This window comes from Melospiza georgiana, chromosome 2 (genome assembly GCF_028018845.1).
Source record: "Melospiza georgiana isolate bMelGeo1 chromosome 2, bMelGeo1.pri, whole genome shotgun sequence".
Taxonomy (NCBI): domain Eukaryota; kingdom Metazoa; phylum Chordata; class Aves; order Passeriformes; family Passerellidae; genus Melospiza; species Melospiza georgiana.
The window spans coordinates 1,066,227-1,090,740 of NC_080431.1; the positions used below are offsets into that span (position 1 = coordinate 1,066,227).

The 24,514-nt window shown below is 49.0% G+C and overlaps 1 protein-coding gene across 2 annotated transcripts in view; it reads left to right on the plus strand.

Annotated features, from left to right (window-relative positions):
* Positions 1-21,017, plus strand: part of RAB6A (RAB6A, member RAS oncogene family) — a 44,351-nt gene extending 23,334 nt beyond the window's left edge. The window contains exons 2-8 of one of the 2 annotated variants that reach the window (XM_058045034.1): positions 4,085-4,143; positions 6,560-6,613; positions 7,964-8,069; positions 10,007-10,118; positions 10,817-10,910; positions 15,953-16,019; positions 18,023-21,017. In XM_058045034.1, coding sequence (XP_057901017.1) covers positions 4,085-4,143; positions 6,560-6,613; positions 7,964-8,069; positions 10,007-10,118; positions 10,817-10,910; positions 15,953-16,019; positions 18,023-18,087 — 557 coding nt within the window. In that variant the 3' untranslated portion in view covers positions 18,088-21,017. Of the gene's footprint in view, positions 1-4,084; positions 4,144-6,559; positions 6,614-7,963; positions 8,070-8,134; positions 8,241-10,006; positions 10,119-10,816; positions 10,911-15,952; positions 16,020-18,022 lie in introns of both variants that reach the window. The other variant, XM_058045033.1, reaches the window with a different exon arrangement.
* Positions 21,018-24,514: the final 3,497 nt, after the last annotated feature.

The window sequence follows — 24,514 nt, forward strand, 5'->3', positions numbered from 1 at the left end:
TCTGCCAACAAAGGACTTTGTAATGCCGTGCTGGTGCTGGCAGGGAGGGGATTTGTGCTACCTCAGGGCTCTGGGCCCTCCTCCCCAGAGCCACCGTGGGTCTGTGGCACTCTGGGGCTGCTGCTGGGCACACAGATGTCCCCAGGAGCAGGACAGAGGCAGCCTGCAGCAATCAGATGCAGTGACCTTGGAGTGTCTCCAGGGCTGCTGTGGGATCAGAGGGGCTGGAAGCACGAGATCAGCATATTGATTCCATCCTGCAGCTGAGCTCTCTGTGAAATCCCTGCCAGGCAGTGGCTGCAGGCTCCCAGACAGAGGGCATCGATCAGGGGCCCTCCAGGAGCTGGAGCCTTGGAATTCAGCCCCTCCTGCTTCAGCTTCATGGCAGTGCCACTGATGGGATCTTCACTGCTTCCCCTCAGTCGTCTTTGGGCACTTGGCTCTTTGCTGCCACAGTTCAGGTGCTGATTCAGGAGGGTGTTGGTGTTGGGGCATCTGCTGGTTTCTGTGCTGAACCAATGATCAAACCTTTCCTTTTAGCAGTTTCCTAATTTTATGTATCAGAACAGCCAGCTTCTTCTTGTCCCAGAACACAGGGGAACACTGCAGCCTTGCAGAATTCATGGCCATGGGGTGAGCAGCCAGTTCATGATGGGAGCCACCAGGTCCAGATTGTTCCAGAGCTGATCCAGCTGAAGAAAACCATCTCAGCAAGTCAGATCTGAGCTTAAAACTTCCTGTTGGAACTGGATCCCTTCAGAAGTGAACATTGGTAGATGAGAGCAGGTGCTCTGGGGACTGGAGCCAGGATGGGAGACCTGGTTGTTCACTTGGAGAAGTCTCCAGGGAGAGCTGAAAGCTCCCTAAAGGGGCTCCAGAAGAGTTGGAGACGCTCTTGGGACAAGGGATGGAGGGACAGGACACAGGGAATGGCTTTCCACTGCCAGAGGGCAGGGCTGGATGGGATATTGGGAATTAGAAATTGTTTTCTGGGAGGGTGCTGAGGCCCTGGCACTGCCCAGAGAAGCTGTGGCTGCCCCTGGATCCCTGGAAATGTCCAAGGCCTGCATGGATGGAGCTTGGAGCACCCTGGGACAGAGGAAGGTGTCCCTGTTGGGGACAAGGAGTTGGGATGAGCTGGTGTTCAAGGTCCCTTCCAACCCAAAACCTTCTAAGAATTTATCACAGCAATCACTCAAGCAATGGTGTGGGAGGCACAAGTGTGTGATCAGGAGCTGTTTGATGTGGATTTTGTTGGATGGAAAGCTGGAAGGAGTCAAGAGCTCATCTGGTGAAGCCATTGTTCAGCCTCTTAATGACAGAAAAATGTCCAGAATGTCAGGCTTGGTGTTGAACCAACGGTTTCTGTGGTTAATTACTTAGGGATGTAAATTCCTAGAGTGGAATGGCATTGACAACTCTGCATGCCAGGGGAGGGAGGAGAATCCAGTGCCCAGCTGAATAAGTGATGTTGAAGTTCAGTTGCCTCAGTTTCCCAGTTCTGTGCCCTTCATGCTTGGGTTGTGGCTGGACTCAGTTTTTGGCTGTTAGAGCTTAATCTGCAGAGGGAAAAGTGGCTGCAGACAGCTTTCCCTGAGCAGCAGGTCACTCCTGCCCCTGCCCTCTCAGCTGCTTGCTGCGAGCTCTGCAGGCTGCCTGGATTTTGGCCACAAAGTTCCTTCTCAGCTCCTGAGTTGTTTGAGATTTCCCCTCGCTTCCTGTAGCTGTCAGTGTGTCCAGTCAAAGCAATTCCCATTCCCAGCATTTCCTCCCCACCTCTGTCCCTCAAGGATGTCATATTGACCTTTTCCTTGGGTTTGTTCCAGCAGCATACCAGGAATATTTTGCCCTACAGGATATTTATTGCGTTTCTGACTAATGCTGCCCTGGACGTGCTTGTGTGTGGAAATTTTTCCAAGAGATTAAATTAACTCACTAGGTTAAAAACAACCCCAAACCAACATCTTAATGAAACAGAGCTGAAGTCTTGAGTGTCTTATCTGTTCCTTGGGCTGTGACCCCTGGATTACTTATCCAGTTGTTTCCCATCTGGATTTTAAGCAGCTGCTTGTTCTTGTCTCTGTGTATTCCCGTGTTCTGCTTCTCCCTGCTGGGCTTCACTGCCTCCTGAGGCTGTTTTGGCATTTTCCAAGATGAATTTGAGTTCTGAATCTGTCCCCTCCCTTGCTTGCAGTCACTCCCAAATTATTGCCTTCTGGGAATTTGAGGAACATACAGCCAGCAAGGCAGAGCAGAAATTAGGGGTACAGTGGGAACTGTGGGCTTTCATTCCTGCCCGCATTTCTAAAAGGAGTCACTGTGGGTTTTTTAAAAGGAGGAATGGCAATGCCTCAGTGTTCATGGAATTAAAACTGTGAGCAGTTGGTGTTAATGCCATCTTGATCTGCTGCCTGTCAACATAAACCTGGGTCTGTTCAGAGAAGAGATGTCTTGGAACTCAGTCCATTAGGATGCTCTCTCCAAATGTTGGTTGAAGCAGATACTGAAATATAAACAAGCCAAGCAGTACATTATTTCTCCCCTCTTTTTGTGAAATGAGTGAAGATAGTGTAGGGAGGCTCCAGGAATAAACAGAATGTTTTTATATTTCATGATTTGTGGACAGATCCCCTCCAAGATATGTCACTCAGAAGGGAAGAATTTTCTGGAACACTTGATTGTCCTTCAGGGGTTGTGAGTTAGCAGAGCTAATTTCCTGGGTGAGACTGGGCCTGTGAGGGGTTAAATGTGGCTCTTTGCATCAGTGGCCACGTGAGGAAAACCAGCAGCTTGTTTGTGATGCTGCAGATCAATTCCTGGGATTCGGCCTGTGCTGCAGCAGGAGGGGATTGCCTTTGCTTGCCTGTGTCTCCTGAGGGCCTGGAATGAATCCCTCCTCCCTCACAGCACATCCATGGGACAAATCTGAGTGAGGGATTCAGGAATCGTTCCCATCTGGGATGTGCTGCTTCTGAAAACCTACTCAGTGCAGGGAGTGTTTGCTCTGCCTTTGTGAAGGAGCTTTTTAACTTGCTGGGAAACAGGATTGTGCCTCCAGAGCAGAATATGTTAGAAATTCATGTGGGAATTCAGATTTTGGCTTGGGAGAATCTCATCTCTCTGAGACTGTCTGCTGGGTTCCTGTTTGTTTAGCCCTTTTTCAGAGTTAACTGAAAATGAAAATGCTGCTTAATTTGGGTGCTGGAGATTTTGGTGACATACCTATGGTAATATCTAAAACAAACAAACAAAACCCTCCAAAACTCACCCAGAAATCACAGAATGGTTTGGGTTGGAAGGGACCTTAATCTTGCCTTCAATCCCCGTGTTCACTGGATGTCCACCCTGGCAAAGAACTGAAATCCTTGGGATATTGCTTGGAGAGCTCTGCCTTGAGCACTCCTTTTTATCTTTTATTTGCACATGCAGTGTTTGTGTCCAACTCAAGGCACACAGCTCCTCTCCTCTGCCTATGGGAGATGGCAAATTCCAGCTGCAAGGAGGGTGGGAAAAACTCTGGGATGCACCCCTGAGTTGCTTCCTGAATAACTGGCCTACAATTAAGAGGATTTCTGCACATTATAATGAGGCAGCTGGGGATGTTCCAGTTCCTGGGGATCTTGCTGATCCCTCCAGGTGAAGATGCAGGAGGAGGAAAAAGCCTTTAAAGTATGAGTTAGGCTGTGGTGTTTGTCTTAGAGGAGTAGAAAATAAGTGTTGTGAGGATGATGGGGTCTGAAAGGGAGTAAATCCCATGTTTTATGAGTGAGAAGAGCTTTTTGTTGCTCATAATTTGTCACGGGGGCTGTTAAGGTCATTCAGTGCAACCAAAATTACACAGAGCACTGAAACTAGTTTTCATCTCAAATCACAAATATTTAAGAGCAAATCTGATGGTTGGGAATGATACAGGGGGAAAGAAAAGTGACTTTACAGTTGTAAAGTCAATAACTGCTCTTGTTCTTGCAGGAAGTTTAAGTGCACACAATGCATCTGTTGGACACAGTAAACCATTTTTAAATCACTTGCTTAAACCTTGCTCTGAAATTGGTCTTTGAATCCATGGTTTTTTCTCTTCTTTTAGTGGGGAAGACTTCCTTGATCACCAGGTTCATGTATGACAGCTTTGACAACACCTACCAGGTAAGTGAATCCATATTTTTGTCATGTATAAGACTCCTCTGCTGCCGTGTCTTCCATTGCAGGAAAAGTCATTCCAGACAAGTTGGGGCACCGACCATGGAATTGCCAACTGTAAATTCTTAATTTCAATCACCAGCTAGAGTGACACTTCTGGGTTGGATTCTGCTCCAGGAGTTTACAGGATGAGCTGTGGAATGTTCTAAAGGAATATCCAAGGCACATCCAGGGAACAGCAGTTGTTAAATCTGCCAGGGTTTGTTTTTTCTCCCCACCATTTTCTATCAGACAATCACAAATCTAATCCCTGTGTGTGAATAACATAACAGGTACCCAGGTCTTTTAAACAAGTTGACACAAGCTAGAAAACAGTATATTTTTTAAAAAATTAAGATGCTTAGAAAACAATTTTACAAATGAGCACAGTGCAGCCCAGGAGAACAGTCAGCGTTGCCCACTCCCAGAATTCAGCATGAGCTGAAAATGTGGTGAGATACAAAAGTATTTGTTTCCTGAAGTGTCTCCTCCAAGCAGAACATGTTTCATGACTTGGTTGCAGTTGGTGATGTTCTGGATACACGAAACTGAGAAACATCTGTTCCCTGGTGCCTGGGAAGGTTTTTTAGGGGGTTGGGAGGAGGAGGTAACAGGAAAAAAAAAAAAAGGAAAACGTGATTCTCCTGTTCCTCAGTGTCTAGCCAAGGATCTCATTGAACTGAGAGATTCCCCTGCTGCCTCCTTCAGTTATTCCTCCTTGCTGCTGCTAGGAAAAATGGGGTGGGGAGTTGTCCCTGAGCTGTGGGAAGAGCCACGTTTCCATAGTGTGGGAGGGCTGGAGCACACATCACTGCTTCCTCCCATGTTCCTCCCACTGTAATTACATGGACATTGAAGGCAGTTCTTTTATTTAAGCTGGGATTTCATCCCTTCCCCAGTATTTTTGTTTTAGGAGAGCTCCTTTTCCTTACTGAGTTTGTGTCCCAGTTCTTCTTGAGGGGGTTTCACCCTGTGTGCTTTAGGGTGCCACCATGGAAAGGTGGTCTGATGTAATACATGAAGTGATTGTAAAACCAGTGAGTGGCATTTACAACAGTGAGAAATCCTAAGGGCTTCCAAGACAACTTGGATTTAGGCATCAGTGCTGCCTGCCCAGAGTGGGTGTTATGGACTTGGGTCAGAGCCATTCATCCAAACCCCTAGGTTTTCCTGGAGTTGTGCCTGAGGTGGGGCCATACCTCCTAGTGGGTGCTGTGGCTGGAAGAAGGAACCAGTCACAAAAGCTCCAGGAATTTGGCCAAAATCACACTGCCTGTTGGTGTCAACCCAAACCAGACATTTTTGTATTCCTGGGATTGGCTAGAGACCCTGAGACCTCAGTATTAATGCACCTGATCATGGGTAGCTGGAGCAGGAGGTGAGTTCAGGGATGATCTGCTTGTTCTGGATGTTTCTGGCACATTTTGAATGCCTGTTTTTCTGAAACCTATCATTTGAACATGGGCTCTTTATGTTCAGCTGTTAAAAATAGAAAGCTGCCATTTAGAAAAATCCGTGCTGTGCATTGGATTCCTTCTGCTCGCTGCTGGATGAGAGCACTTCAGCTGTGTCCCTCTGTCTTGTCAGTAAGAACTTGCTGTGCTGTGCCAGAAACCCAGACACCTGGAATAAAACCATGTGATTGGAGGGGTTTCTTTTACCAGGAGTCATTCCCCTCCTCCATGGACGTGCTGGGAATGGTTTCCTTTGTGCTGGCCCCACATCTCTTTTAGTAAAAGTCTGGTGTATTGGGCATGCTAGGATCAACTCCTTGATAATGCTGCTTCCCTGTTGTGGTAGGACAGGCTGGGAGAGGAGAAGGCTCCAGGGAGAGCTCAGGGCCTGAAGGGGCTCGAGGAGAGCTGGAGAGGGACTGGGGACAAGGGATGGAGGGACAGGACACTGGGAATGGCTCCCACTGCCATTTAGATGTTCTCCACTGGTGTTGGGAAGTTTGGGTGCAGCTTTGCTGCTTTACGATGAACCAAGCTTTAGTTAGGGATCATGTAGGTGTCTGCCTTGATCTGCTTGGAAGAGTGAAGATCCATGGAAATACGTGGCACTTGGGTAGAAGGCAGTGTGCCCACCAATCTTGGTTTAGCTGGGGGACACCAGTTTGTCACATGCATTGAAATCCCTGCTGCTACCCAAATAAATGTGTGATTAAACTGTCAATATGCCCCAAGTCAAGCTTAAAACCTTTTGTGCTTTAAGGAATTGTTCTGGTGGTGAATATATTAAACAAATTGCTTATTGAATTAAGCTATATCTTAAAAACAAGAAACCAAACCTGTTTTCTTGCAGCTTCTGCTGCTCTCCTGAAAATCACTGCAGGTGTTCTGACATTTTTTTACAAGCTCTTGGTTTTGTCATCTCTTTCCAGGCAACAATTGGCATTGACTTCTTATCGAAAACCATGTACTTGGAGGATCGAACAGTGAGTAAGATTTTGTTGCTTTTCTCTATGAACAGTAGAAATGAGGACCAGCATCTGGTTTTGTGCAGCCCACACTTGTGAGATCACTGGGAAGCACAGGCTGAGCCTTCATCTCCCAGCTGCTTCCAGGCTGACAAGTGCTGTGGAGACACAGCAGTGGGGATGGGAAATGTGGTGTCATCCTCTGTGAAGAAAGAGATAATTTGAGGGGTGAATGATGGTGGGAGTCTGGAGAAAGGGGAACCATGCTTAACCCCTTCAGCTTTTGATGCCACAAGACAGAAAGGTAAAATGCAGATTGTCAAATGTGGCCAGTTAATAGCTGGTTCCACACTCTTAATACTCCTTGTTTAAAAAGAAGGTGGCTTCTGATGAGTGCACTAATGAGACTTGTTTCCTTGCTTGGTGCAGTTTTAACTCATCAAGTGAAATCACTCCTCTGTGCAAACAAAGCTGTGGTTTAAAATGAGCTCAGATTCTTAATTAAGAAATTCAGCCTCAGTTGAGCTATTTGCAGAAACAAAACTGCAGTGCTGCAGAAGCTTGTGATGAACACCCAATAAATGGGATTGGATAAACCCCCAGTAAATGGAATTGCATGGAGAGGGCTTGAGGGATGAGATGTGCTTTCCTTGGCCCAACTGGCTCTTGCACACCTTGCCATACACCTTGCTTGTAGTGTGCCTTGCCTTTTCTTCCAGAGCCTTGCTGGTAAGAGCCATTGAGCCTGTCTGTGAGTGTTATTTTGCAGTTTAGAGTTACAACAAGCATTTTATCCCCAAAAACCAGACATGAGGAGCTTTTCCACCAGCAACCGTCCTTCATGCTGCTGGAGGTTGCCTGTGTGAGTCCTGAGCAAGGAGAGCAGAGCATGAATTTCTCCTGTAGGGAGAAGGGCAGGTGAACATTTCACAGAAGCACTGAGGCTGGGAAAGTCCTCCGAGATCAAGTCCCGGCATCCCCAGCACTGCTAAGGCCACCACTAACCCACGTCCCCAAGTGCCACATCCACACCCTTCTGAGCACTTCTAGGGATGGTGATTCCACCACTTCAGCTGTAGCTTGCTTGTTGGCGCTCTGTTTGGAAGCTGAGCCATTCCACTCCCCCATTTTGGAAGGGAAGCGTTTTTTGGGAAGCTGCACCCCCCAGTTTGGCTGCTCTTACCCCTTGGGAGAGATTGCTGTAGGGAGACAGTGTCCTGCTGCTCCCAGTCCCCAGGCAGCTCCTGCATGAGTTTCTCCTTTTTATTTAGATATTTTTTGGAAGAAAAAAAAAAAAAAAGTGCAACATTTCTTGACTCTTTTACTTTTAGTGGCAGTTTGGCTTTTTTAATTTTCTCCCGCCCACAGATCAGGTTGCAGCTGTGGGATACTGCGGGTCAGGAACGTTTCCGTAGCCTCATTCCCAGTTACATCCGTGACTCTGCTGCTGCTGTAGTAGTGTACGATATCACAAGTAGGTATTTGCACTGCCTTTGACCTTTGTCTCATTTCTCTTGCTTGTTTGACTGATTTTGTTAGGTACGGTTGCAATTATGGGACACAGCAGGTCAAGAGCGGTTCAGGAGCTTGATTCCTAGCTACATTCGTGACTCCACTGTTGCAGTTGTTGTTTATGATATCACAAGTGAGTGGGGGGAATTCTGCATTTCTAATACTCTGCCCTTTTCATCCTCTAGCTTAGCTTTGCATGTCCTCTCACGTCATCTGCTTGGGCTTCGTGCTGGCATGACAAACCGTGGTTTCTCTGCTTGTTTCACACAAGCCCCGTGGTTGCTGCTGTTGCAATGTATGAAGTGTCTCACAGAGGCCATTTTAACCCTTCCCCACCCCATTTTCTTCAGTCCCCCAGTCCTGCCTGCTCTCATTGCACTCCTCCATCTGCCTTTGGTCATAACATCACCTGTGCCTTTTGGTCTTTGTGTCCATGGGTATCTGAATTCTCAAACTGGAGACTTCTGTAGCTTGCTCCACCTCATTCACCCTCCCCCTCAAACGAACTCTGGGCACGGGCTGGCGGGGAGAAGGCATTAACATCACATTTTCCTTGGAATCAGCCACTCTCACATGCTGCAAGATGCAAAACTTACTACTAAGCTCTTACCCTTTAACAATTGATCTTTCATTCCTTACTAAGGTATGTACATTTTTGTCAACTAAAATAGTAGTGCTTCTTCAGCCCTGCTCCTTCTGTCCCTCCCCTCAGTCCAGACACCCCTTAACTTACCAGTTCCTCACTGACAAAGAGCAGAAATTCTGTTGTAGGGGAGCTAAACCTTCAGACAGTATCAGTTTTAAACCAGAATTGACTGAGAACAATGGCCTAATTCTGCACAAATGCATAAGTTCTTGTCCTTTGATTTATAAATACTAGAAGATTACAGCCAGGAATAGGGGCTTTACCTAGAAAAGGTCTAATTGTTAAAAATGGCACTTTCCTTTGAGCTAAAATTACAGGTTAGCTGTGAACTCTGAATTTTTTCCTGACCCAGCAAATTCAATATTGCAGTAAAGGGAATTAAGACACTGGCAAGTGATCAAGTCTTGGCTGTCTAGCATGCAATATATTACTTTGCAGTAGAAGCCATTAAAAAAAAATCAATACTTTTCAAGAACTGCTGCAGAGCCCCCCCCCTTTCCTAAGCACTGAAACTACTTTGGCTGCTCACATGCTCTTTGTGTCACTAACTGGCGAATGCTGAGCTCTGTGGCAGCTTCCCTCCAACTCCCTTTTCCCTGTGGGATGCAGCCATTCAAGCACCACAGAGTCTGGAATTCTTACCTTGCAGCTTTAAGGGTTGTACATGACGTGCCTGTGAAGAGGTTAAATTTCTGCTTTTGGTTTTATGCAAAGATTGAGGAGTTTTTGTTTTGAAGGCAAGCGTTCAGTGCACGGGAGTTGCTGCTGTGTTATATAACCCTGGGATTCCCTAAGGAAAATAAAAATTTATTCAAGTGTACAAGATGCAAGGCTGGAATTGAGGATTTTTGGAAAGCAGGGGAACTGTAGGAACCTCTGTAGGTGCACCAGCTATGAGTAGCAGAGTGCAAAAACTAATCCCAGCTCCCAACAGAGAATACTTCATGTAAAAATGAACTGAAACACAGTGATAAGACTTTTCATTTTAGGTGCTGTCAAAACCAAATTATAGATGGACTCAGCTCCCTCTGGGGCTTTGAGCACACCTGTCAAGAGGCACTTTTCCATCTGAAACCAATGCCAGAGCTCTGTGTCCTTTAGTGGGGAGACTCAGGGTTCCACTCGCTGATTCTCCATCACCCTCCTCCGTGACTGCACAGAAATTGAAGCTTTTCTTTCCAAGTGCAGATGTGTGTCCTGGTGAGCTGTGAGGGACAGCTGCAGTGCTAACCCTCTCCACTGTTCTCTGATAGATGTAAACTCCTTCCAGCAAACCACAAAGTGGATCGACGACGTGAGAACGGAACGGGGCAGCGATGTCATCATCATGCTGGTGGGGAATAAAACAGATCTAGCAGATAAGAGGTATGGGCCAATCACCCAGCTTTCAAATCCTGCTTTTCTTACTCTGCTGTTTGCTCCTGTTTTAAGGAGTGTGTTGTAATGTATTTGTTTTTTCTGGAGATGGCTGTGACTAGAGAAATCTCAATTTTAAATCCTCTTTCTTTTGACTAAGCCAAATTTCCATCACAGGGCTGAAAAACCATCACCAGCTTGTACAGATGTCAGGGGAGAAGGGATTGGTAACTAGAGCCCACACCAGTGAATGAATAAACTGGTTACAAATACTTGTTCTTAATAATGTTCTGCTTAATGGGTGGAACACATATCCAGGGAAGAACAGGACAAAATGCCTCCCAAATGAGGTGGTTACACTTGGACTTTTGTGGAAATACTTTGGTTTTGATTATTATTTTGGGACTGTGATTGCTAATTGTTCAGACATAAAAGCAGAGCTTTCTGGGCAGGGAGTTGTGGGTGAGCACTTGGCTTTTCTGCTGGAATGCTGAGTTCTGCTTGGGTGTGCCATGGAAGTGAAGTGGTGGTACCTGTCAGCAGCTGTGCATTCCATGCAGGCAAAAAAAAAACAAACCCTTTAGGTGCTTTCAGATAAAGCACTTAAAGGTTTTTTTAAAGTGTAATAAATCTTAATTATTGAGGCATTTGTCCAGGTTTGGGGTTTATGAGGTTTTATTCCCCTAACTCTGTGTTTTCTTCCCCAGACAAGTGTCCATTGAGGAAGGAGAAAGGAAAGCCAAAGAGTTGAATGTAATGTTCATTGAAACTAGTGCAAAAGCAGGATACAATGTAAAACAGGTGAGTGGCTGCAGGTAGCACACCCTCGTTGTGGGAGCAGCACTTCCCTGGATCTTGGGAAGCCTTGGCACAGGGGGCAGTGGGAATTGTTGCCCACACACAGCAAGCAACACCTCAGAGCTCAATTGTTGGCTGAGGTTCTGAAGGACCTCTGGCCTTGCTTCACATGATTTGGGACTTCCTTCCCCTTAAATAACAGGGGAGTTATGGAAGAAGCTTTGTGAGTACAGAATCACACCTTGCTGGGCTTTGGATAATCCAGATTTGCTGTTTGGACTGAGAGTGAGACACAAAGCTGGGGAAGCACAGGTCTGAGGACTGTTTGTGTTGTGTTTCAGTGAATGAAACAAACCAGGGAAGGAGGAGCATGATGGCTTAAAATGCTCCCAGTGCCCAGGGAGACAGAGCAACTGCTGTTCCCACTCTACTGGAAGGCACTGCAAGTGCCAGCAAATGTTTCTGGACAGCCAGAGCTATTTATTTCCAGAAGATGATGAATTGCTTTTGAATTGGGGAAAGCAGTGAAAGGTCTTTTGAACTGATGGGAGTGCAGAAAAACGAGGGTTTATGTTTATTTCAAATTGACAGAGTAGGTTTAGATTTGGTATTGGAAAGGAACTCCTCCCTGTGAGGGTGGGCAGGCCCTGGCACACAGAAGCTGTGGCTGCCCCTGGATCCCTGGCAGTGCCCAAGGCCAGGCTGGACAGGGCTTGGAGCAGCCTGGGACAGTGGGAAGTGTCCCTGCCATGGCAGGGGTGGCACTGGGTGATCTTTAGGTCCCTTTCCACCCAAACCATCAGGGATTCTGTGTGTATGGGTCACATTCCACATATATCTTGTATATGTAGTTACACAAATGGTTTCTGTGCAGAAGGGTACCAGGAGTAATAAAATGGGATTATAAACTGCTTCATGTTCTAGACAGGACTAAAGAGTCTGTTATTAAAATGTCCCTTGACTTTGCCTCTAAGTAGCAAAATGATTCCCTGTCTAATGGGATAATTATAGCAGTGTTAACTCAGAGCTGTTTCACTGCATCACCCACCATGGATGTGTTGGCTTCCAGGGTCCCCCAATTATCCTGCCACAACAGATAATTAGGGTTTGGATCCTGTGCTGCAATCCTTAATGAGTGCTTAGGCCTGGGGGTGTGTCCTGAGAGCAGTTGCCTCACTGAGAGGAGTGATGATGATGATGATGAAGGAGCTCTACCCTCCCTCTTTCCTTCAGGGAGTTTCTGTGCCCTGCCACATTTCCACAGGTTCTGTAGCTGAGCCTGTGAGGGAGTTGTGGCTTTCAGGGCCAGCTGGAACCCTGGGGATGTGATAGTGTGCACACACATGAGTAGATATTCAAAAAGAATTAAAAATGGATTTTTCTTACGAGTGTTGATCCGTGTGTTGCAGGTATGGACTGGGATTCTCAAGGATTTCAAAACTGCTCTATATTCTAGAGTATTTGTAACTCATTTTTTATTAGTTTAATAAGCAGTTGTTTAAGCAGTTATCAAAGGATAAGACCTTCAATACCACCACTTAGACAGCTCCCTGTTTCCTTGCAGCTTCTCTGCTAAATGGTGTGAATTTATTTCGGAACTTAGCAATAAATTCTCTCCCAGTGAAATGGGAAAGTACAAGTGCAGAATGGGTCCCCTTCCCATAACCTATGTGAGATCCTTAATAAGCTGAATGCAAATTTGACCTTCCCATAACTGATAACTTCTCTCCACAATATATTCTGATCCTGCAGAACAATCACGGTCTCAGTTCATCTTCACACAGAATTTTCATCCAGAAACAGCTGAATTTCTTGTCCTGCTCGGGGAGGGAATGGCTGTGACTCCACAGTGGGAATGCAGGGGCCTTTTGTCCTTTGGTGCTGCTTTTAGCTTCTGGTTCGTGCTTTTCTGGAAGAGATAAGAGGGAAGGGCACTGCCTGCAGCTCCCTGCAGCTGTGCTGCAGATGCACAGGGCCTGCCTTTGTGCTAGGTGAGATGCTCTGTACTTCCAGCAGCAGCTATTCCAGTGCCAGGGTTTTCTGGAGCTATTCCAGTGCCAGCATCTTCTCCCAGCAGAGGCAGAGGGGATGGTGCTGCTGCCAGGCTTTTCCTGCCATTCCCTGAGTCGGGAAAGGGGAGAGCTCTGAGGATGGCACCTCACTGCTGCCTGCTGTTGCACCTGTGACTGCAGAGCTGTTTGCAGTCCTCAAAGCTGTTCACACTTACTGTTCCTCCTCACCTTTGGGCAGGGGGTGCTGAAGGAAAAATGAGTGCATATTAGGGAATAAAAGCATTGGTGGTGTTATTGTAGGGTTAAAGCAGTGCAGCAGAGGGGAAAAGACTGGCTTTGGGATCCTGCAAAGCCTGATTGCCAGGGGAGCCTTAAGCTGGGAAGAGAAGCAGATAAGTTGCTCCTTTTAATGCAGAGAGCTGTAGTCTGTGGTTCATTCTGTCAGCCCTGACTGAGCTTTCAGAGACTTTGCGATTCTGCTCTGTCTCGGCGCTCTGTAGTTCAGGGAATCTTATTGTTAGTCCCTGGATTTCATGCCCAGAATATGTCAGGGTTCATTTTGCTGTCTTGTAGAAAGAGAGGGGAGGGAGGGCCCTGGAATTGCTGCCTCCAGCAGTACCTGGCACGCTCCACGCTGGCCCTGCAAGAGCCAGGGATGAATGTGGGCCTTGGCAGAAGAACTTTCTCACGGCAGCAGCTCTCTGAGCACAGCCCCTCTGTGACCCTGTTCTCACAGAGCTGGCCTTTCTCCTGTCTTCTGATTCTTACCCATCTGATGGGCAGGAATTACCCTCAGAGTTGCAGAGAATGAGAATTAGGGAGAGATTTTTGTTTGCCTTGCGTTGGGGAGCAGGGTTCTTGCCCAGCTTTTCCATCTGGACAGCGATCCTCCTGTCCTTTCCATATTGCTGAAAACTGGTTTGTGCCTGCAGTCCTTTGTGACCCTGATCTGTTGGGATTTATTGGCTGGAGTAGCAGGCAAGGCACAGTTTGGCAAATGACTTGAAACTGATGGTGAGAGATGAGGCTTCTTTCCAGAGTTTATATCAGCAAGCAGATTGCAGAGTTGAGCGCTGAAAGAGAGTTTGTGTGGCTTTTAGTCTTTCAGCTGCTGCATTTAACTCCTGCCTTGGAAAAAAAGTCCTGGATGCTCATCAATACTTGTGTTTTTATACCCACACAAACATTGAAACATGTACATGTGTGTACAGACACACACTGGCTCGGGGCTGACAGTACCAGGAAGCTCAGAGGGCCCTGTGGGAAGGCTGCTTTCCAACCATCAGGAAGTTTCCCTAATTGGATTTATTCACATATGCTGGGGCTGATAAGCAGAAGGTTAATAAGAAATAAAGTTGATTTTTCTTAGTTGCCAAATTCCTATTTTTAGTCTGATAATTTAGGGGAGAAATGCTGCTAAAAGCATCATTTTATTCCTGGTCTTAATGTAAAGAAAGGATTACTGCATTTTAAATAGCCTTTCTGTCAGCACTGTTGTTTAAATGCAGGAATTCCAGTCGGTTCCATCAGCTGAGGATTTTTTAAAGACTCCTCACCCTTCCTGCATGTGGGCATTCCTGCTGTTGCTTTAGGTAGAGTTTAACATCTGGAGTTTTGTTGCTTCCTGGTTGGCCTGTGAGGATTTCCCTGAGGTTTCCAGGGAGGCTGGAAGGTCCAGGTTAATGGCAGAGGTCCACAGAAATACAGAGGGAGGCGTACTGGGCTTTTTTACTTCGGAACTGTTGGCTGAAATGAGGGAATTACATAGAGTCCCGACTTCTCAGACCCATCCTTGGCTCAGATTGCAGTGTGTGCCAGATTGCTGCCAAGAAGGATCCCAGACAGACCTGGGGGCTTGCTTGTGGTGAGCTTGGAAGGGGCTGTAAAGCCAACAGAGTGACCTCAGGAGGGTGGGAGCATCACTGGGACACTGGGAGAGCCCAAATGGGGAAAGCCCTCGGGCAGGGACCCCCAGGGCTGCTCGGGTACCCACAGCCCTGATGTAAACAGGCTGGCAGTGCCCTGGCTGGGTTTTCTGTGCAAAGTGGGTCACTGGGAATAAGTGGTTTAGCTTTGTGTCATTTGAGGAGAGGCAGGACAGCAGAGGAACACGCCAGGCCTGACGTCAGAGCCGCAGGATCCAGGGATGCACAGGGAACACGTGATGGAGGGACAGTATCCTGGGCAGGGGGACAGGCAGCTGGACCCAGGGCACTTCTCCTGCATTGTCCACAGGGTCCTCACCCAGAGGGCCCAGGAGAAGCTGTGTGGTGGCAATTACCAGCCTGAACCTCAGGGGCAGAGGTAGGAAATGCAGGAGAGGGAATTGGTCCTGTTCCATTTCGCCTCCTTCAAGTGGAATAAAACCTTGAGGAGAGATTGGAACTCAGACCTTGCTGGGAAACTGGAGGTGGTGTCCAAGTGAGAGGCTTTGGATGCCTTTGTTCTGTGCTTTTTGCCCTGAATGTGGGCATAGGAAATCCATGGAGTGGGCACCAAATGATGAGGATTAGGTTTGGCTGCGTTCCTTTTTCTGTTCCATAGGAACGTGAGCCACAGATAGGTGAGGCTTGGGAGAAATCCTTTCCATACATCCCATTTTAGACACTCTTCCATGTGTGTCAGCAGGGCTGATGTGGTGACAGCCTCCTGGATGGTGTGTTTGCCTTCATCAGCTTGTCCATGCTCCTGTGAAATCCTCTGGGGAAGTGTGGAAATCTAATTCCCACCTGCCCTGGGGAGGCTGTTGGGTCTGTGGACATGCATGGCTGCATGGCAGGTGTGGGGTGAAATGCTGGATCCCTCCCATCTTGTTTGCAGGGAAGGTGCAGGAGGTTTGCTGCACACAGCTCCCTGATCTCCACTGACAAGAGCTGTGCTCTGCCCTTTTCTGGGAGGAAAGGTGATATTTGGTGTTGGGATTTTGGGGCTGAGCAGTGCAAATAATGCTGGGGATGTGTTGGATCATTGTTTGAGCTGCCTCAGCTGGGGGGAGCCGTTGTTTTCATCTGTTCCCTCTGTGGTTCTTTGCAGCTTTTCCGACGTGTGGCAGCTGCCTTGCCCGGGATGGAAAGCACACAAGACAAAAGTAGAGAAGACAGTATCCTTTCTGTGCCTGTGCCAGGCATTACCCTGCACCAGGAGAATCCTCTGCAGCCCTCACTCAGCTCCTGGACATCCCAGAGAGAGGGGGAACGGGGGCAAGTAACCTGCGAGCTGAGCAAGGAGGATGGGTGGGTTGGAAGGCTGAGGGTGGAGAGGGAAGCAAGGGAGGAATGGTGATCCAAAAGGATTCTTTGCTTGGTGTTTGAGTGTGTGAAAGGTGGGAGGAAACAGCTGCCAAGAGGTCTGAACAAAAACCCCTGTGGTTCTTGCAGACCTGACTGACCGAATCCAAACCAAGCTGTCCTGGAAGGGACCTCTGAAGGCCCCTTCTCTGATCCTCCTGCTCAAAGCGAGGCTGACTCCCAAACTGAGCCAGTTTCTCCAGGTCACATTCAGGGAAACTTGGGAAATCTCCAAGGATGGGGATCCCATAAACTCCCAGGGCAGCCTGGGACCCCAGGCAGCATCTCAGACTCAACTGATGGGGTCTGTCTCAGCCAGGGGAAAGCAGGGGTGGAAAAGGCTTGAAAAGCAGTATGGCTACACTGGAATCACCAAGCTGGCCAGGTGGGTGTGCTTGGAATAGCAGCTTTACCAGGATTGCTGGTTTTATTTGCAGCGGGGATCGGGGAGCTGGTAAATAGAGGAGAAATTGTGCCTTGGCTGAAGGAGGTCTCAGGAACTGTGGGACCTAGCATTGAAATTCCATCAGAGCATCTGATTCATGGGGAAAAGGAGGTTTGGGAAGCTGGGGATTGCAGCTGCACAAGCTTTGTGTGGTAAGGACTTGAGTGATCAGAAATATTTTGTTATGCAGGTCCCCAAAAGGTTAATGAGCAACAATCTTTATTAATGAGGGGGTAGAGTGTACAGACAGGGAGTTTGATCAGCAGTCCCTAATGGGAGTGCATTTAGGGCTCTGGGAATTGGGCTGCCTGCAGATGGCAGGGATGGATGGAATCCTCTCTCCCAGGCTGCTGCATTAGGATTAACAGGGGCACTTCTGCAAAACATGGGGGGTTCAAGGATCTTGACCCATTCGTGCTCTGAGACGAAGCTGGCAAGGCTCATGTCAAGATCTCCAACTTAAACACACTTTAAGCTTTAAATCAGCCAAGTGGACCAAACACAGGAGATGAATTGCCTGTCTTCTGTTCCAATTTCCATGTTTATTTTCTCCAAACCTCTTTAAAAAGCAGCTTCAACCCCCTGAAGAAATCAGTTGGAAGCACCAGCTGTGTGATCTCCGTGCCTCTGTGTTCTGTGATAAGGGCAAGGCTGGAGCCTTGTGGTGAGCAGCTCTGAGCTGGGGATTAGCATTCAAAGCTCCTCCTGGGGAGGGCTCTGGGAGGCTGTAGCTGCAGGGCATCCGCTGGGAATTGAGCCCTGCTGCAGAGGGAGTCACTTGTCACAGGCAGGCTGTGAGCAGCCAGCTCTGCAGTGACCTTGTGGGACATCAGCTGTCCCTGCAGGGGGGAGTGCAGGCTGGTGGCAGGGCTGTGCTGCCTGCTGGGGAGCAGAGAGGTTTGGTGAGGAGGTTGGGGTGGCACGGTGTGCAGTGGTGCCCAGGGAGCCATGGAGCCCCATTCCCAGAGGGATCTGAAGCCCTGTGCATGTGGCACTGGGGGACATGAGATGCTGGTGGCCTTGGCAGTGCTGGGGGAGCAGGTGGACTTGGAGATGTCAGCAGGCTCTTCCAGCCTGAGTGATTCTGTGGTTCTGCAGAAGCAGTGATTGGACCTTTCAGTGGATCCATGCATCTTGAATTCCCACAGCAAGAGAGCAGACTGGTTATACACAAACATTGGGGTCTGACATTGTTTCTGCTGCAAGTTTCATGTGCCAGTGCCAGGGCAGGAGGGGCAGGTGAGAAACCTTTGCTTTGGAGCTGGTCTTTGCCAGTGTTTCAGCAGGAAGCACTGAGAATGCCATTCCAAATCCCGCTCTTGGTAGGGAAACAGAGTTGGAGATCTGTTTGCCTTAACTTCCTCCTTCCAGTGATTGACATAAAACTGGAAAAGCCTCAAGAGCAGCCTGTCAGTGAAGGAGGCTGTTCCTGCTAATACCATGTGGCTTCCACCTTTCTCCAGAACATCACTGCTTTCCCTCCCTGTCCTCTTCATTGACTGCAGTGTGAATATTGGCTTGAACCTTCCCCTTTCCGTAATAACGTATCGCAGTTCATCATCGCTGGCTGTCTCGTGGAGATGATCTTTAGCTTCACAAGCACACCCCACACACACACCAAAAAAATGTCAGTGTCTTCATTATTTATAAGAAAAGAAAAAAAAAAAGCCAAAATATTCCACCGTATTCTAGGTATAACTTTAAAAAAAAACAAAAGCAAAAAAAAAAAAAAAAAAAGAAGAAGAAGAAAATCCAAACAAAAAAATAGGTACAATTTCTTAATATTTGTTCCTTTTTTAATATGTTATGATATTGCACTTTGAAATGATGGCAACTGAGTAAGTTTGGAATTGGACCTAGATGAGATGTATGTGCAGAAGAAGGCTTGCAAATCTGACCCATTGGAATTTCTCTCAGAAACTGGGAATGTGTAGACAGCAGGCGCAATCACGGGGGGAGGCAGCAGATGCCGAGGGTTGAAGGCTTATAATAATTAAACACAAATTAACCCCAAGCTCTTAATTGCAAGTCTGCCTGGTGTCCAGAGCCAGCCTGGCCTTAGCAGGGGTTGGACACTGCTGGCTCTGGAGCTGGGAATTGTCGCCGAGGCAGCGGGGACACGTTTCCAAGGAAGCATTACTGGGAATACGGACGGGCTCTTTGGGATGAGTGGCTTCTGGAGGATTTGGGGGGGAAGGAAAGGGTGGATGTGCATTAGCAAAACACTTGCAGGAAACAGGGAAATAATGTTTCGAGTGCAAAATGAGTTTTCAGAGCATTTTTTTTTTTTTAGTCCTTTTTAAGTAGAACACCAATGAAGTGAATTATTACTGCCCAAGAGATGGGAACATAACAGTTCAGCTGTTTGGAAGAGAAAGCATTTTGCTTCTTTGCTTTTTTAGGGGAAGTATTGAAATCAGGACTGGCACTAAAACCTGCCAGAGCCGACTGAAACCTTGGAAATTTGGGAGAAAGAGGGAAGAGCAGCTGGCTGCCCCAGCAGAGGGGGAATGGCACCCGCTCTTCCAGAGCGTGGCCATAGGTCCGTGGGGAAGGGGTGTTTACTTTGAGCCTGCAGAATCCTAGTTGAGGCATCTTAGATGGAAAGGGAGGGACTTGAGTAGGATGGAAACCAACTCCTGATTATGCAGATTTATGCCTTTATTTTTTAGCTCTTTTCTTTTTTTTATTATGTTCAGTCTTCCAAGTTGGTTTAGTTGGGTTCTCTAGAGCTGTATAGTTTGGTGAAATAGTTAGTAATTTAGTTTTCTATGGAATTAGGCTCACAATTAACCCTTTTTATTTTCTTTGGTATTTATTTCTCGGCTTTAATTTTTTTTTTACTCTTTCCAATGCTGATTTTGTTGTTTTTCCTTTGGCTGAGGAATCTGTGTAGAGCTTTGCTGATGTTGCGAGATGTAGCTACCCGAGAAACACGGAATGAAACACACTAGAAGTGCACCCTTTTAATCTTTACTAGTCATTGTGAAGTTGCTGTGTAAGTTAATAAACACAATTGTAAATACATTGTTTGCTGGGCGACTCTGGCCGAGTTACAGTGCAGGAAGGAATTCTCGAGTCTGTGTTGCGATTGTGGATTAAATGGACAATTGCAAGGGAATATTCAGGCTCCTCCTTGGTTCTCTTCTGCCCCTCTCTCTACCATCTAAAATAACCACCTGGGGGAGAGGAAGGGAATCGTCCTCACCACCACTTTCCCCAGGAAGCGGGCATAAAAGAGTTGGAGTTGTTCATTCCTGAGGTGAATGCCAGGCTCATGCCCTGCCCTGGGTTTCTAGCAACTCTGCACAACAATAACTTAAAGGCAGAACGAGATGTAAAAGTGCTTTTCTAATGCAATATTAAAGGCGAATTTTTTTGACGTGGCATGTCTTGAAATAAACATCAATGATATGTGACAAAGGATCATTCTTTATTTAAAAGAAACTCTCTGGGGGAAGGAAACCTGGCTGCTTTTCCTTTGTTGTACCGTTCTTAACCGTGCTGAAATGCTTCATCCTGCTGCTTCTTCCTTTGCTTTGGTTTGCTTTTTTCTCCTTTGGTTCTCCGTGCAGCTTCTGTTGGTCCTCATTTGGCTGTTGCCCACGAGCACATTCTTTTTTTTTTCCTTGCTTCTGATAGCCCCCTCTGCTTCCCACAGTCCCAAGCTTTAAGCCCTGGATTTAAGGAGCTGGCTTAGCCCATTGGGGCTGTGATGGACCAGCAGCCTGGACGCTTTTCCTGGGAGACCTGAGAGCAGGTTTGTGCAGAACTCGCTGGAAACAAAGGTGTGGAGAGCAGCATTGCCACAGCTCCGTGTTCAGCACGGCCAGGGGGCTGCAGGAGCACGGCCAGGTACGTTCAGTGCACGTCCTTGCTGGTACCTGTGCTGCCTAACAGGGCTCACCCCAGCTCTCCAGAGCAAGCACACTGCCAAGGTGAGCACAGCAGCAGCATGGCCTTTAGATTCATTGTTTGGTTTGGGTTTTTTTGCACCATCCGTCTGTCAGGTTTTAGGTTTTGGTTTTCTTTCACTCTGTGGGTGTGGCCAGCGGAGCCATGGGAACAGATGTTCTTAATGCTGATTTTTGTGCCATTTTCTGAGCGAAGGTCTCGGCTCTGTTTCTTTTCTCCTCCCTGCTCTGGCTTGCTCGTTGTACAGTCCATCATGCAGCTATTCCATGCCTCACGTTTTGTCTTGGTAAAAGTAGTTGAAGAAATTGTGTAAGGGGGGAAAAAAAAAGGTTGCTTTTCTTCATGTTGGAATGTCACTGGTACCTCAGCTCTGTTTGATAATATGAACCAACAACGACAAGAGAACAAATCCTTAGTGCTTGAACTAAATAAATACCTGTCTCATTGGAAAGCTCTGCCTCTCTTCTCTCAGCATGTGCAGCGCAGCGCGGGCAGGAGGAGCAGCTCCTCAGGGGAGCTCTTGTGGGGCAGGAGCAGTTTTGGGGGGCTCTGTGGCAGGCAAGGCGTGCGGGGGTGCTGCAGGAGGAGTTTTGGGGGGCTCTGTGGCAGGGAAGGCGTGCGGGGGTGCTGCAGGGCTGTGTTTTGGGGGGCTCTGTGGCAGGGGTGCTGCAGGGCTGTGTTTTGGGGGGCTCTGTAGCACAGGAAGGCGTGCAGGGGTGCTGCAGGAGGAGTTTTGGGGGGCTCTGTGGCAGGGGTGCTGCAGGAGGAGTTTTGGGGGGCTCTGTGGCAGGCAGGGCGTGCAGGGGTGCTGCAGGGCTGTGTTTTGGGGGGCTCTGTAGCACAGGAAGGCGTGCAGGGGTGCTGCAGGGCTGTGTTTTGGGGGGCTCTGTGGCAGGGGTGCTGCAGGGCTGTGTTTTGGGGGGCTCTGTGGCAGGCAAGGCGTGCAGGGGTGCTGCAGGGCTGTGTTTTGGGGGGCTCTGTAGCACAGGAAGGCATGCAGGGGTGCTGCAGGGCTGTGTTTTGGGGGCTCTGTAGCACAGGAAGGCATGCAGGGGTGCTGCAGGGCTGTGTTTGCTGTTGCTGCGCTGTCTCTGCCATTGTTTGCAGCGCCCCAGGGACGGAGCCCGGCCCGTGCCGGCTGAGCTGTGCCTTCCTGCTCCCCTCCTGCTCCGTGCATCCAGCCGCTGCCTCCGCTCCCCTTGTGCGGCCCCAGCCCCGCCTCGGCTCCCTGGCACACGGTGCAGCCAGCCCAGCTTCCCTGGGGAGGATCCTCCTCCTGCTGGAGATGCAGCCGGCTCTGTGGGGCCGGGAGGTGAGTGACACACGGGTGAGTTACCCTCTGCTTTCCTGAGGGACAGAGAGCATCCTGCAATACAGCTTGGGTGGGTGGAAGGGACCTTAAAGAGCATCCAAGGGCGGGGACACCTTCCCCTAGCCCAGGCTGCTCCAAGCCCCATCCGGTAGGGAAGGGGAATTACCTGGGTTCGATGTGTGCCCAAACCTCGGTCTCTTGGTCAAGTTCTTCACTGTTAAAAGGACCATGAATAAATGGGTTGTGAAACTGGAAGGTAGTGCTGGAATTAGGGATATGGGAACAGTTGTGTTGTGGAGATGAGTTCCTGGAAGTTTTTGTCACTGGGGGAACTTCTGTTCCCTGTAGCCAGCACCTCCAGCTGCTGCCCTGGCTGGGAGCCTCTGCAAACACCACCTTCACCTCCTCAATTCCCGTGGCTGCTGCTGTGGGTAGCCCTGGGACTCTCACCTCACACTGGTGTCCCGATTCCCAGCTTCCCTCTGGTGGAGGGCTCTGGATTGAGCTGCTGTGGAGCGGGGAACGGGTGGGGAGCACCCACCAGCTCTGAGGGCGCTCCTGGCCGCTCGCTCATGGCTGCGCTGGGTCAAGCTCCCTCTCCAGCCCGGCTCCAAAATCCAGGAGGGATTGTCTGATTTAGATTGGAAGGCGCTGCTGGCTCCTTTGCTGGCTGGTGGGATCAGCCCTGATTTTCCCAGGCCGGAGGAGCCTCAGCACCCACCCGGCAGCGTCTGCAGAGCTGCTGCAGCAGCCGAGCCGAGCATCCCCTGGCTGCGGTTGTGCTTCCAGCTCCCCAGTCCCGGCAGTCCAAAGTGCGAGGGCTCTCCCTGGCTGCTGCGGCCGCCCCTTTGCCATGCTGGGCATGTCCCAGCCCCGAGGAGGATGAATGGGGCGGGCGGGCTGCCGGCAGTCACGGAGGCAGCTGCACACAGCCTCTCCTCCCATCTGCGCTGCCTCCTCCTCTGCTGCTCTCCCTCTGCCTTTCCAGGCCTGCTGGGCTTGGGCTTTCACCAGTGCAATTGTTGTTTCATCAGTTTAAGGGATTTTTTCTTTTAAGGGGTTTTTTCATCAATTGGCAAAAATACTGATTTTATTTCCCCCCCCCCCCTTCTTTAACCATTTTCCCCTTCCCCACCCTGGTCTGAGTGTGTGGTGAAGTCAAACGTGGATTTTTATAAAATATTCAGGATCCTCTTATAGGAGCAGGATGGAGCTGACTGCCCAGATGGACGCTGGAGAGCCTGGGCTGCCATTGATGTTGGGAATGGAACTCCTGTGGAATTGCAGCTCTGCCCTTCCCGAGAGGATGAGGGGTAGGGAAGGGCTGCAGGTGATGATGCTCCTGCTGCCCCACAGCCCTGCCCTGCTGCTGCTGTTTCCAAATGGAATTTTCCAGACTTGCCACCTGTTTCTGAGGGTTTGGGTATAAATTAGAGCCATTGTGAGTGCTGGCTGTGGGCCACCCGGAGAGCACGTCTGCTATGAGGATGTTATTAAAGGCTTGATTAAAGGTACTGCTAATTAAAGCGCTGAAGTGTCTCTCCCACAGCCAGTGGCTCCTCGGGTACAGGCAGGGAAGGGAGGAAATGGGATTTATCCATGCTCCCAGCACTGGTGGTTTGGCACTGTGTTTATCCCAGTTTGGGAAGGGGGGCTGTGTGGAAACTGGAGGTTTGATCCTGACATTTCCTGAGCTGCTCCATTTCCAGACAAGTGGGTTTGGAGCCCGGTGCGGCCCCCAGCTGACTCCTGTGCCATGGGAAATTGTGGGATTCATTTTCCAGGCACTTTGTGGCCATGCTGGGCTCTAAAGGCTCGTGCCTGCTCCTTGCTGCGGGTCCCGTGTCTCCGAGGGGCTCTGGAGCTTCAGCAGCTCTCCCTGCTGGGAGAGAGGAGTGCTGCGAGCTGGGCATGGAGCAGGTCAGCCCTGATCCCTGTCCCTCGGCACTCCTGGTCCCTCTGCTCCTACCCAGTGCCACTCTCGGGCACCACGAGCTCCTGGGAAGCCCCTGCTGAGGCTTTTGTGGGCTGTGGATCAATTGTTTGTGCTTCCAAAATTATTTGTATTTAATTGCTGCTTCATTTAGCTCCCTAGTGCAGGGCCTGCATGAAGACCCCGGGAATTGCTGCTGGAGGCTGCTCCAGCCTGAATTGCTCCATGTCCCTGGATCTCTGGGAGAGCAGCACAGCAGGAGAGAAGCAGGAACACTGTCCAGGATGTCCAGGTACTGCAGGGATGAGGAGCTTGGGGTCTGAGCTTAAAGGTCTCTTCCAACCTAGAAATTCTGTGAGCTTGGGAAAAGGAGCTTTACAGGTCAGCAGCTGGACATGGCATGGGAAGGACAGACAGTTTCTAGGTTGTGTTGTTATTGGTAACAAGTTTCCAGATCTTTCCATCTCCCAGTGTGTCTCTCCTTGGCCCATGAACCATAAAATGGATATTGGATTGGTAAATAGAGTAAAATTCTTCTCTGTGAGGGTGGTGAGGCCGTGGCACAGGTTGACCAGAAAAGCTTCCCAATCTCCCATCCATCCCTGCCCTCTGGCAGTGGGAGCCATTCCCCGTGTTCTGTCCCTCCATCCTTGTCCCCAGTCCCTCTGCAGCTCTCCTGGAGCCCCTTCAGGCCCTGCCAGGG